At 41.0% G+C, this 14,038-nt stretch overlaps 1 protein-coding gene across 9 annotated transcripts in view; it reads left to right on the top strand.

Moving 5' to 3' along the window:
- CSNK1G3 (casein kinase 1 gamma 3) overlaps nucleotides 1-14,038 on the top strand; it is a 146,421-nt gene that overhangs the window by 97,397 nt on the left and 34,986 nt on the right. For 5 of the 9 annotated variants that reach the window (XR_003090671.2, XM_075931935.1, XM_075931933.1 and 2 more), the window contains 3 exons: nucleotides 435-583; nucleotides 4,275-4,370; nucleotides 6,052-6,147. Coding sequence is in view for 8 of the 9 variants with exons in the window: in XM_075931935.1 (XP_075788050.1) it covers nucleotides 435-583; nucleotides 4,275-4,370; nucleotides 6,052-6,147 (341 nt within the window). In the remaining variant the exon portion in view is untranslated. The remainder of the gene's footprint in view (nucleotides 1-434; nucleotides 584-4,274; nucleotides 4,371-6,051; nucleotides 6,148-14,038) is intronic. The other 4 variants (XM_006130104.4, XM_006130106.4, XM_006130107.4 and 1 more) reach the window with 2 other exon arrangements.

The following is a 14,038-nucleotide window of genomic DNA, read 5'->3' as shown; positions in this document are numbered from 1 at the left end:
AGCATCTATGAAATTGACTAAACAGAATCTTCTGTCAAATGCACAAAGTAAGTTAGAAAAAACAGAAACAATTTTCTGCTTTTTAAATCTTTGTGGATCTAGTAATAGATTTTTAGCCTGATGTTTAAAAAAATATTTTTTGTCTACATAGCTTCCATTCTGCCAACATTACACTCATGGCAGTTCCATTAAATTCAGTGGGATACTCATAAACATAAAGTTAATATGTGCATAATTGTTTCAAAGGGAAAAATGCATTAACTGCTGTGGAACATGAAAATTAAACTCGTAAGTAAATTAACACAATATAAAATCAATTGACTTTATATAGAAAGCTAAACATTTGGTTTGTTTTTAAATGTCAATGACTAATGTAATTGTTTAACTATTAATAAAGCAGAAATAGCAATTATGAATATTTCTCATTTGTATAGAGGAAATGGCTACATATCTACGTTATGTAAGAAGGCTAGATTTTTTTGAAAAACCAGACTATGACTACTTAAGAAAACTCTTTACAGACTTATTTGATCGGAAGGGCTATATGTTTGATTATGAATATGACTGGATTGGCAAACAGCTGGTGAGTTCAGTTGAGCAAAAATAACTGTATTTTTGTCTAACCAGTTTAACTATAGTAGTTAGTCTTAATATTTGTGTTGAATTTTTCTTGTATATTATAAAAATTACAAATATTATGACTCAAACTTCTATTGTGAAAGCTGCAAAATAGTTTCCATTATCTCATAGACTCATAGACTTTAAGGTCAGAAGGGACCATTATGATCATCTAGTCTGACCCCCTGCACAGTGCAGGCCACAGAATCTCAACCACCCCTCTTAGAATAATCCTCTCACCTATATCAAAGATATTGAAGCAAAGAATCAAAGAATCTCCTGTTTTTACATGTTCTGAAATTTATGCAATATCACCTTTTGGTCTGCAATTTGGTCTGAGATTTTTTTTTTATACTGGGTATTTTCCCAAAGGTGTTTGACACCAAATAAAATTTCTTCCTTCAGTTTTATAATAGGAAGTTGTAGGAATTCTAATAATTTTAGTAGCAGATTATCCTTGAAAAGATTCAAATTACAAAGTCCTCATTCAGAGTGCGTGGCTGTTTGCATTTGGGGAACTTTTTTCCAAATTTTAACCAACTGAGAAATTATACTAAAGCCTCATTCCCTTTGTGACAAAGTGCACAGGCACATGGGCTGCTCCTTTCAAGCTTTTGCTGAGACCATTAGCTTGAAGGACCTTTTAAGTGTCTCATTAAAACATACAATAAAAATATCCTTTTTAAAAACATTTTTGACTGCTATCAGGAATAGCAGAAAAGTTTGTGTGTCTCTAAAGGATTATTCCTCACAATCAGGGTCTCAGCTGATCAGAAAATCGTTGGGGGTGATACCCGTAGAAAATCGTTTCCACTGAAAAAGTACACAAATGCAATTTTTGGCCAAAAAGCCCAACTTTTTTTGAGAGAAGCTAGACAGAAATATGTGTACAGTCAAAAACTCATGGAAACTTAGACTAAGTCAATACATTTTGGCTGCATGCTCTAATAGTCTGAGTTCTAAACATTCCTTTTACAAAATTCTGTGCTTGTCTTAAAGAATTTTTTTCTATACCCTAAAATATTTCAACACTTTCTTCATTTTTTAGTTAGAATAAATTTAATACCATACTCCTGTATATCCTTATCTACTTGAATATTTTGCTAACTTATTCTTGCTATGATATTTCACTAAAATTATGAGTAGTTCACTATCATTAATGTTCTTATATTAATTGTTAAGCTAGCCTTTTCTAACTTTTCAGGGCTTGGCTTTGCAACCCAAATAATGTTCTGTTAACATTGTTTTTTTTTTTTTTTTGTACATGATGACAATTATATTGCAGTAGTGCCAAGGGTCCTGTCATGGATCAGGTTCTTATTATGCTAGGCAATATAAAAATATAACTAAACGTGTTCCCTGCTTAGAAGAGCCATCAATGTAAAACAAGAATGAGCGAGATATACAGTATATTCTCTTTGTCCTTGCTTACATGCAATGTATATAGAGATGGAGTGATTACAAAACTAACTTTGATCATGTGCACAGTTGATTCTTCAGTGTAGGAAAGTATGTCTCTGTTCCCTATGAAACAACCATGTGCTTTTTATACATGTGATATTATAAGAATTTTCACATGTAAATGATCCTACACTATGCAGCACATAATGTATTTGTTGCTATAAGGTTAACAAAAGTTAATATTCTGTAGTATGGCTGTTAAAATGTATTTAAGTAAGCATGTAACCTCTGAAAATTTCAGCTGTTACACATCGAGGGGCAGTCAGATTCCTGGGAGCCAGTTTTTAAGCTGGTTCCCCACGTGTACTGGCTCCCATCTTCCACACCTGCCCCCCACGCTGCTGGCTCTGACACAGAGGCAGCAGTGTGAGGGGGAAGGCAGATGGCTCCCCATTCATACCAGGAGCCTGCGTGTAACTGTGTGGGTTAACATATGAGCCCAGGCCCATCGGTTATCTGTGTACATGGCTACACTTTCACATTCCTACTCAAAAGGGACAATCCAAGTTGGATGGCACTTAAAATCTTTTCTTCAGCACATTTTGTCTTTGATTACTTAATCATGGTTGTTTAACATTCTACAAACATAATCTTTCTATGGATTTTCTTAAAGGAAAAAAGTAGGAGCTTCCCTGTTTAGGATATGGAAATTCTGTTCGCTTCTAAAAACTTGAAGTGTGTTTAAGTTCCACAATCTGGAACTATTTATATATCACCAGAATGGCCTTCTCCCACACGTACTTAAATGTTATGTCGCAAGGCACATCTTTCTTGGGAATAACTAAAATGGGGCTCCTTGCTGCGCATCTTAAAAGGTTTTCAGATGCTTTCTTCAGTCCATATGTAACTTGTGTTCTGAACGACTTTATAAAGCTTTTTTCATGACTTAGCTAAGCTAGTCTTGCACATAGCCACAGTGAATATTTTCTTAGTTACAAATCCTGTAAACGAAGAGAAAAAATTCTGCTGTGAATAGTTGAACAATTTTTCAAAAGCAAATAAAATGATGAAATCAAATTTCCTCCGGAGCAATGAAATGCACTGTTTTCTAGTAAGCATTGGCCCCAGATAATATTGTATTTTTAAAGACTTAATAAGCCTTTTGATTATTTTTTAAAAAGTTGGAAGAAAATGTTTAAAATGGTAATATATTTTATTTCCAGTGTGTTCACATTCAAAAGTGGCTTAATTTTTTTTCCTTTATCTTTTCAAAGAAGGTAGAAATCAGTCATAGAAAATTTCAGCCTGCAGTCTTTCAGGAAGTTATCAGTAACCAAAATATGTTAGTGTGCATTTCATGCAACTTTAACTGTAGTGGGACGAACACTTCTAGTTGAAGTTTTGGCAAACTTTTCAAATGAAGTAGTTAAACAAAAATTCAAAGAACTAATCACAAATAGGACTAGTTTACAATAATTCATCATGACTTAAATATAATAGTACAGGTTGGACCTGCTGATCTGGCATCCTCAGGTCCTGACCAGTCCTAGTTGAGGGATTTTGCTGGACATGGGGTGGTCTTATCTGGCCCCCCTGCTACCAGCCCCCCCAACCCTGGTCTGCCTGCCAACTTCTTGGTCTCCCCCTTCCCCTGCCTGCCCTGCCACTGTCTCCCTCCCCACTACCTTGCTTAGCCAGGTAGCCCAGCTCCCTGAGCACCAGTCTTCTGAATGCACCGGGCAGCCTCACTGTGGTGAGCTGGGTTCTTGGCCTTTCTGCGCAGCCCTTCTGCGGCATGCCAGGCTCTGGGTTGTACCTAGCAGTCTAGCTGTGGTGTGGTAAGCAGTCCAGCTGCAGGGAGTCCAGCCACCAGCCTTCCACCGGAACTCTCTGGGCCTGGAACATACGTAGTGCTGTCGGACCATGGATGTTGCCAGACCAGGGAGTCTGGTTAACAGATTCAACCTGTAAATGCATTGCAGCGCAGACTAGTGAAGTGTTTATAATTATACATAATTGCAGCAAGTTGCTCCTAAATTTACGAAGGGATAGCTTGGTAACTGCTTTTAGGGGGAATTAGCACGTTTCAAATAATGAAGTAGACCCTCACTGATTTGCTGTTGATTTTGTATGGCCACATCTCTCTGCATTTCCATGGCAAATTCAGAAAAATGTTTTGGATTACTATTCAGTAATTATTTGATATGTAAAAATTTTATTTTAACAACTTACTACATAATATATTATGTTTGTAGCCTACTCCAGTGGGCTCAATTCATTCAGACCCTGCACTGTCATCAAACAGAGAAGCACATCAGCACAGAGATAAGATTCAGCAATCCAAAAATCAGGTATACTGCTCATCTAAAATTTTATTAGGATTATTTTTTCATGCTTTATAAAACATTAATTCTTTTGAAACAGCTTTGCTATTGCTTGTGCTACAGTTTGAAATTTGACACCAATTTATGTTCGTTTTTCTGTGTGGAAGGTAATCTTTATTAATATTTGAATGTTTTTCATTCATAAATCTTAAAGGTCATAAAAGGCTATTGTGTTTTGAAATTTTAATTATAAGTGGGAGACTTTGTCTTTTCTGATGAACTGCATCATAAACAACATGGCTGGGTTGTTGTTTTTTGCCTACATTTTTCTGCCTACATTTTTCTATTTAATCTTACATAGTTGCATACTTTGCACCCTGTCCAGTGAACCATCCAATAGTGTTAGTGTTTTATTTTCCTGTGACTTACATATGTTTGTTTTACTGCCACCTGTAAATTCAAAAGGTAGTAAAATTTGTGAAAAGTCTAGATTTTCTGTTTAATATATTAACCTAAGTTTTGTTAAGCTTTTATTAGAGAAAACACTTAATGCACGATCATAGGCAATAAGAACAGATGGATTTGCTTCAGATTTGAATTCACCATTGTTACCTAGTGGTCGTGGTATGTACAATTCTGAAGTAAAATTACGAGAATGTTGTTGTGTGAGAAATTTATTTTAAAGTAATATATTATAGATTAATGACTGTTTTATGTGAGGGTTGAAATAAAAACTGTACCAAGTATATACATTGTATTTTACTTAAGCTATACACCTTAAGGGTAAAGCTTCCAAAGTGGACATATGAACTTCACCCATGATATATATATATATGCATATGTACATGCCCATATGGTTTTATTCTAGTTTTCAAAAAAGGGGATACACATGTCATTACCCACTTTATACATAGAAATGAGATTTGCACATATAATTTAGGTAGCTAGTTTCAAAACCTTCGTCATGAGAAATTTATTGTTTCTGTACAAAAATCAATTGTATTTTAATGGGTATACTTAGTTTCGTTAGGAGGTTGTTGCCAAACTAATGGAAAATTACAGTATGCTGATAACTTGATCATTATTGTGGTTTTATACATCAGTTTTTCTCAGAAAATTTCAGACCTTCTTTGATGCTAGGGTATTATATATAGTATAGTAATTGTGCACTGCGTTTTCTGATGCATTTGTTAGAAGTACATTTTCTTTTAATATAATATGCATTCTGTCAATTGCAGCAGGTTGTATTTTAAATACATGTAATTGTGAGTTCTTTTCTTTTCTTCTGGGATGTCAATGATATTTTAATTATGTTGCTGTGTTTGAGAGAAATGTTGCATGTCCCAGGTGACTTTTTATAGCCATTTTGAAATTATATAAAAAATAAAAACTGTTTCGGGGCTTTTGTTTTTGTTTTGCTTTCTGCTATTTCCAGATTCCTAATCTGTCTGGTATTTCATATTTGAGTCTATATGCTTTTGCTTGTTTTTAGTCACTGCACAACTTTTAGCTACAGTAAATAGTGAAGTTTAAGCATGTATCTATCTACATTCATGTGCATATGTACATAGCTGGTTACATTCTGTATGTGTATTGTATTCCTGTCGGATTTTTATTTCATGTAATACAAGCATGAGGTGTTTTAATATATTTTTTGGGTTTTTTCTTCCTCTTCCTATGCATGCTTAATGCACTATATAATTGGCAGTCAGCAGACCACAGGGCAGCTTGGGACTCCCAGCAGGCCAACCCCCATCACTTGAGAGCTCACCTTGCAGCTGACAGACATGGTGGCTCGGTACAGGTATTTTCTGCTTCTTTGCATGACTGATTATTTCCACATTCTGCAACCTATTCCCTTGTATCTCCTGGCATGATTCTTGTTTTCAGCTGAAAAGTTTGCTTCATGGTATGTCCATAGTTACAGTCCCTTGTTCCTTTTGTTGTACAGCTGCCAAACTGGTGGGGCGAGGAGTCTTTTTTATGTTGAATTTCCGATGACAATTCTTTCTACAAATGCCTGTTATAGTGTAGTAGTATTGCTTTTTAAATATGTATATAAACTAAATCAGTTAGTTACGACTATATAGAAAATTTAAATGAACTGGGTTTAAATAGATTTTAACTACTCAAGATTATTTAATATTAGCCAATTTGGAGAACTTGGCAAAGTGTAACACTTTTTAACTGGGGAGGAGGGAGAGAAACTGACATGGGGAAGTCAGTGGATGTTATATATCTTGACTTTACCAAGGCTTTTGATACGGTCTCCCACAATATTCTTGCCAGCAAGTTAAGGGAATGTGGATTGGATAAATGGACGGTAAGATGGATAGAAAGATGGCTAGAAGGCCGGGCCCAGCGGGTAGTGATCAATGGCTCGATGTCAGGATGGCGGTCGGTTTCTAGTGGAGTGCCCCAAGGTTCGGTTCTAGGACCGGTTTTGTTCAATATCTTTATTAATGATCTGGATGAGGGGATGGATTGCACCCTCAGCAAGTTTGCGGATTACACTAAGCTGGGGGGAGAGGTAGATACGCTTAAGGGCAGAGATAGGGTCCAGAGTGACTTAGACAAATTGGAGGATTGGGCCACAAGAAATCTGATGAGGTTCAACAAGAACAAGTGTAGAGTTCTGCACTTGGGACGGAAGAATCCCAAGCATAGTTACAAGCTGGGGACCAACCAGTTAAGTAGTAGTTCTGCAGAAAAGGACCTGGGGGTTACAGTGGATGAGAAGCTGGATATGAGTCAACAGTGTGCCCTTGTAGCCAAGAAGGCTAATGGCATATTAGGTTGCATTAAGAGGAGCATTGCCAGCAGATCCAGAGATGACATTATTCCCCTTTATTCGGCATTGGTGAGGCCACATCTGAAGTATTGTGTCCAGTTCTGAGCCCCCCACTAGAGGATGTGGACGCATTGGAGAGGGTCCAGCGGAGGGCAACCAAAATGATTAGGGGGCTGGAGCATATGACCTATGAGGAGAGGCTGAGGGAGTTGGGTCTGTTTAGTCTGGAGAAGCAAAGAGTGAGGGGGGATTTGATAGCAGCCTTCAACTTCCTGAAGGGAGGTTCCAAAGAGGATGGAGAGAGGCTGTTCTCAGTAGTGACTGATGGCAGAACAAGGAACAATGGTCTCAAGTTATGGTGGGAGAGGTCCAGGTTGGATATTAGGAAAAACTATTTCACTAGGAGGGTGGTGAAGCACTGGAATGGGTTACCTAGGGAAGTAGTGGAGTCTCCATCCCTAGAGGTGTTTAAGTCCCGGCTTGACAAAGCCCTGGCTGGGTTGATTTAGATGGGATTGGTCCTGCCTAGAGCAGGGGGCTGGACTTGATGACCTTCTGATGTCTCTTCCAGTTCTATGATAAGGGGATGGTTTGAGAACATGATCTTGGTAACTAATTGACCATTTATTATCAGTGGGAAATAGGTCAATGGAGGGATGATAGGAGTTACTATAGAGAACTTTCTGGGTGTCCGGCTGGTGAGTCTTGCCCACATGCTCAGGGTTTAGCTGATCGCCATATTTGGGGTCAGGAAGGAATTTTCCTCCAGGGTAGATTGGCAGAGACCTTGGAGGTTTTTTGCCTTCCTCTGTAGCATGGGGCACAGATCACAGCTGGAGGATTCTCTGCATCTTGGGGCCTTCAAAGTATTTGAAGGCTTCAATATCTGAGACATAAGTGAGAGGATTATTCTAAGAGGGGTGGGTGAGATTCTGTGGCTTGCACTGTGCAGGGGGTCAGACTAGATGATCATAAAGGTCCCTTCTGACCTTAAAGTCTGAGTCTATGAGTAATTAATATTGTTAATATGTAGTGGATAGACATTTTATTTAAAAAGTTACTTAGTTGAAATTGAGTCAGTTTCTACGAATAAGTATAACAACTTTAGATATTATATTTGTCCCCTACTGATACTGAAACCGATGTAATAAATGGCAAAACTATCTGACCAGATATGGTGAATTTTGACCATATAGACACTACTGTCAAATTCAGAGTAGAAAACTGAAAATAAAATGGGGATTTTTTCAGATAATTTTTCAATGTTTTAGAAGTTGCTTTCAAGAACAATAGAATGTTAGAGGAATATAGTTTGTTAGTTAGTGGTGGATCTGTTACAGTTTAAAAAAAAAGTTCATAGGTTAAGTTGAGTTGTGAGGTCCATTTTCCCCCCCTGTGTGGTTTGGCACTAGAGCATACCTGGGTCTCCAGCTCTTGTGACAATCATGTGTCCAGAGTTGACCCTCACACTGCCTGCTTGAAGTGTTCAGGAGATGGTCATCAGAAGGATTGTTGTCCTATTTGCAAACTTTGTCTCTGTACACTAAAAGATACAGAGATCAGTTCCTGAAATTATTGCTAATGGATACAGCACTCCAGTTTCAACCCAACCATACCACGTACCAACAGAGGTGACGCCAAGTGCTTCGTCTTCGGTGCGCAGTGCACACTAAAGCTCTAGCAACGGTCTCCAGTACCTGACAGGTACATGCTGTTGGCACTGCTCTCAATCACTAGTGCCACAGAAAAAGAAGAGTCAAGACAGGAAAGTCTTCTACAAGCGTAGGCTGAGACCTGAATTGGGCCACTAGGGCTCCATGCTGGCATGTTATTTGGTGAAAAGACCCCAGGAGCCAACAATGACACCTCCACCCCGATCCCCAGAACCAGCAATTGAGATCTGTGTGCCCTCTACTGCTAAGGCTTTTCAAGCAGCTCAAGATTTAATGCCCACCACGGTGCCCTTTTCTTAGCTGACACTGGCTCTGCCAAAAGTGCTCTTGAGAGGCTAACCAACCATGATGCCTTAGGGGCTCATCTTTGCTGACGTGCTATTCCCAGACACCTCAATGGGATCAATGTAGTGAATCCTCGCACTGGTTTTCCTGCACCAGTACATCCAAGTTGGTCCAAATCTGGTAGGTTCTCTTGAGGCAGGAGCAGAAGATCAACCTCTACCTATAATCGGCCCTTTTGGACCCTCTGGGCTTTTCACCAAAACCAAGGGCGGAGCCATGGGCATCACACAAGGGCTTCTTCTGTAGCATCTGCCACATTTGTTCTCCCATTAGCACACAGTTTTGTTATCAACGCAAGAGGTAGCCCCTCTGACTTCTTCCACCAATATAAATGCCAGTACTGCTGACAATGTTACCTTGGGTGCCTCTTCTGGTGTCATTGGTGCCAGCACCTACACTAGCAATGGCACCATCCTTGGTACCAATAGTTATACCCTGGTACCAGAATACAGGCAACCTTCACTGTGGCTCCTATGCAGTCGGAACAGGCAAGCCACATATATGAGCCTCTTCCCGTGATTGGTATCTCCTCTTCACGATTGAATGCTAAGGCATTGGTGGGCTCGACACCAGCCTTGACTCTTGAAAACAATAAAGCCCTCCAGTAACTTCTAAGAAGGTTACCACAGGCGCTCAACATACTGGAGTGGAGGTTGTAGAGGATGCTAATCTAGTTGGGGACATTGTATCCCCTACTGCCCTGGTCTATATTGTTTTGCCGCTCATCATACCCTTTACTGACGCCACCAGGACATTCCATCAAACCTCTGCCTCCTTTGCTTTCACAAGTGGGTCACATGTAACGAGAGGTGTTACTTGGTGCCATCAAGAGGGTTCAAACATTTTTATTCCCATCTTCCTCTGGACTCATTGCTGGTAGATGCAGGAAACTATCAGGAGCAGCAAAGGTTCCAGGGCTCATGCCTGAAAAACAGGGAGCTAAAAGACTGGAACTTTACAGGAGGAAGGTGTATTCCACTGGGGGCCTCAAATTATGTTTCACTAACCAATAAACATTAGTTACCAGGTACGGGTTTAATACATGCCGCTCCTTATCAAAATCCACCAAGCTGCTCTTCCCCAGGACTCCCATGCCAAGTTTTCGGCCCTTGTAAAAGAGGGTAGGCTCATCTCTAGAACTTCCCCAGGCTGTTCTTGTCGCTGTGGATGCAGCTACAAGGGTCATGGCCACTGGCATAGTCATGTGAAGGAGTGCTTGGCTACAAGTCTTGGTCCTGCCTTATCAGGTCCAGCAGACAATCCAGAGCCTCCCCTTTGAGGGTACATCCCTCATTTCTGAAAAGGTAGATAGGAGACTGCATAACCTCAGAGACTTAATGATTCTCAGGTCATTAGGGCCTCACACACTGCCCACCCAGTGATGGCATTTTACACCTCGCATCCAGACCTGCCCGTATACACCTCAGAACCACCAAAATGTGTCTAGAAGGCAGGAGATGTCAATTGAAATAGCTGGGGCAGGGTTCTGTTCAGCCTAAGCCCTCAGTGGGTCACAAGCATCAGTTTTGAGAGTATGATCAAGGACGTCATACTGGTTGCTCTTTCAGATCAACCCATCTTATTTTTTTTGTCCTAATTATCCTCTTGCTAAAATGCGTGGTCCCAAATCACTTCAGATTGTTGGGTTTTGTGCACAGTAGAGAGAGGATACTCCATCAAGTTTTCCACCCTGCCACCTCCACAACCCGTCACTCTTCAGGGACTCTTCTCATGAGCTTTTCCTCATTTAGGAGGTGTACATACTCCTATCACTGAGGTAATAGAGGAGGTTCCTCCAGAAAGCAGGGGACAAGGGTCTTACTCCTGCTGTTTCCTAATCCTGAAAGCTAGGGGGGTTGGCTTTGACCCATCTTACATCTGTAAGACCTGAACAAATTTATACAAGAAACTCAAGTTCCACATTGTATCCCCGATCTCTCTTTAGATCAGTGTGACTGGTATGTTACTCCCACATTTCCCTTTACCATCATCACAGGAAGTACTTGAGATTTGTGATAGGCAACAGGTACTTTTAAATCGGTGTTCCCCTTTGGCCTCTCCTCAGCCTGTTGTATATTTACAAAATGCATGACAGTGGTCACAGCCTTTCTCCACAGGCATTAGATGCAAGTTTTTCCATGGATGATTGGCTCATCAGGGGCTGTTTCAGGAGCCAAGTATAGGCCCATGTGGCTTTCATAAGAGTCGTTTATGACAATCTAGGCTGTCTCCTCCCTGAGCTCAAATCAACACACTCCCAAGTTTAGAGGAGAGAGTTCATGGGCACAATCCTGGATTTGACATGTGTAAGGGCCTACCTCCCAGTGGAGTGGTTTCAGGCTATGTCTGCTATGATTCAGAACCTCAGAAGCTTTCCCACAACCACAGCCAGGAACTGCCTCAAACTTTCACATGGTTTCCATGCATGTATGTGTCACAGCATGTGAGGCTAAGACTCAGACCACTTCAGTTCTGACTGGCATTGATCTACCCCTTGTTCCGAGCTAGGCTGGACAGACTGGTATCACTGCACCTTATGGTTTTAAACTTTCTCCTTTGGTGGCTCAACTATCAGCAAGTTGGTTCTGAAGTCCCCTTCACCACACAACAGCCCTAGTTAACCCTGATCATGGATGCATCAGACTTGGGGTGGGGAGCCCACCTGGGAGACTTCAAAATTCAAGGCCTTTGGTTTCTAAACAGTCTGACTCTATATAAATATCAGGGAGCTCAAGACAGTCAGATTGGAGTGCAAGGCGTTCAGTTCTCGCCTGATAGGTCACTGTGTGCCGGTGTTAACAAACAACACAACAAAGTTTTATATATATAAACAGGGATGCATGCTCCTCCCTGTGTGTCATGAAGCCTTCCAGGTTTTAGGCTTTCTGTGTAAGCCAGTCTAAATGCTTACAGGCCATACATATACCTTCCAGGAGCACAAAATGACTTAGCAGAGAGCCTCAGCCACTCCTCTCAGTCATGAGTGGTCTCTTCACCTGGAGGTCACCCATTCAATCTTCCAAAGTTGGGGGCTTCCCCAGATAGACTTTTTCCACAATTTAACTCAATAGGAAGGGCATTCATTTCTGTTTGTGCCGGAGCCTCAGTCTGGGCTCTTGCGGGGACACATCCACTTCTATAAGAGTTCATTTGGCTGACATATCTTCCTTCTATCCAGGAGCTCAAGACACTTCTGTGTTTACCTACCCTCTTGTCTGCCATTTCTTAAAGAGCCTAGACAGGGTTTATCCCCATGTTGAGAATCATCTTCTTCTTGGCAACCTTAATTTTTTCCTGTCCAGGTCTATGGGTCATCTATTCGAACCTCTTGCAACATGTTCATTACTTTACTTATCTGCACAGGCGAGGTTATAGCCACCAAGAATGCTACCTTGAAGGGATATCTGATCTCAAGGCTCTCAGGTTAGAGCCCCCTTATGCAGTTTTCTATAAGGACAAAGTGCATCTTTGATCCCATCTAGCACTCCTTCCGAAAGTGGTCTCCCCATTCCACATGAATCAGAACTAGGGATATAAGCAACTAGTCGACTATCCAATAAACATATGCTTATCGGATAGTGGACTAGTGACTCGACTAGTCACTTCCCCCCCTTCGCTGCCTCTATCAGAGAGAGGCAGCAACGGGGTGGAGCAGGAGCCGGTGCTGGGAGGAGCTGGCTTAAAAGCCGGTTACTTCCAGCACCATCTCCTGGGGAAGGAGGGGCACAGTGGGGAACTAGTGGCATTTACACATTTTAAATGTAGCAAGTGCACGGCTCTTGTACATTTCAAAAGCAAAGCATGCACAGGGCCAGAAGGAGACTCAAGCAGTCCTCTGCTGGCCCTCTGTTCCTTACTTTAGAAATGTACTGGGGATGTGGAGCTTCAGAGGGGGGCTCTTGTACATTTCAAAAGCAGGAAGCACGGGACCAGTGAGGGACGACTTGAGCTGGCAGGGCTCTTGCTACATTTCAAAGGTGGTGGTGCCATTGTCTACTAATTGAATCATCGGTGCAAATTGCATTGAGTATTTGATTAGTTGATTAATCTAAATTTACCATCCTTAATCAGGACATTTTTCTTCCTATGTTTTACCCTAAATCTCACTAACTTCTGCGAGCAGAAGCTCCACTCGCTCAATGTACACAGCGCACTGGCGTTCTGTATTGAAAGAACTAAACCTGAAAGTCTTCCTAACTCTCTTCCTAGGAGTAGCCGAAAGAATGGTCAGCCTGTATTGTTCCAACACGTTTTGTCTTGCATTGTGGCATTCATCAACGAGTTCTTCAGCCTAGCAGGCATATCTCCATGACCACTTTCTGCGCACTCCACCAGGGCACAGGCCTCATTAGCATCTTTTCTGGCTCAAAACCCTAATGACAAAATTTGTAGAGCAACAACATGGTCCTTTTGCAGCCCACTATGTGATTATGTACCAGTCCAGAGATGATACGGCCTTCGAAAGAGAAGTGTGCAAATCAGTTCAAAGCTCTTACTCTGCCACCTGAATTAGGACTTGGGAATCACTTGAAGAAAACACTCGAAGAAAAAACTTTCTGGTAATTGTTTGAGATGTGGTATTCATGTCTATTCCAATACCCACCCTCTTTCTCCTCTGTTGGAGTAGCTGGCAAGAAGGAACTGAGGGGGGGAGGTCAGCAGGGCTCTATTGGGTTCTGTATTGGCGCCATTCTAGGGGCACCCAGACCAACCTTATAGCTAGCTGCTAGGGGAACAGTCTTCCAGGTAATGTGTATGTGCGCATAGACACACCTGATTGGAATAGGCATGAACAACACACCTCTAGGAATATCTGTTAGTAGAAAGTGAATAACTTTGATTTGTCATGTCAATCAAAATCATAATCGTTTGACCTAACAGGTTTA

The sequence above is a fragment of the Pelodiscus sinensis genome, chromosome 6 (assembly GCF_049634645.1).
Source record: "Pelodiscus sinensis isolate JC-2024 chromosome 6, ASM4963464v1, whole genome shotgun sequence".
NCBI lineage: Eukaryota > Metazoa > Chordata > Testudines > Trionychidae > Pelodiscus > Pelodiscus sinensis.
Note: the sequence above shows the minus strand (reverse complement) of the source record. Positions and strands in the feature narration are given on the sequence as shown.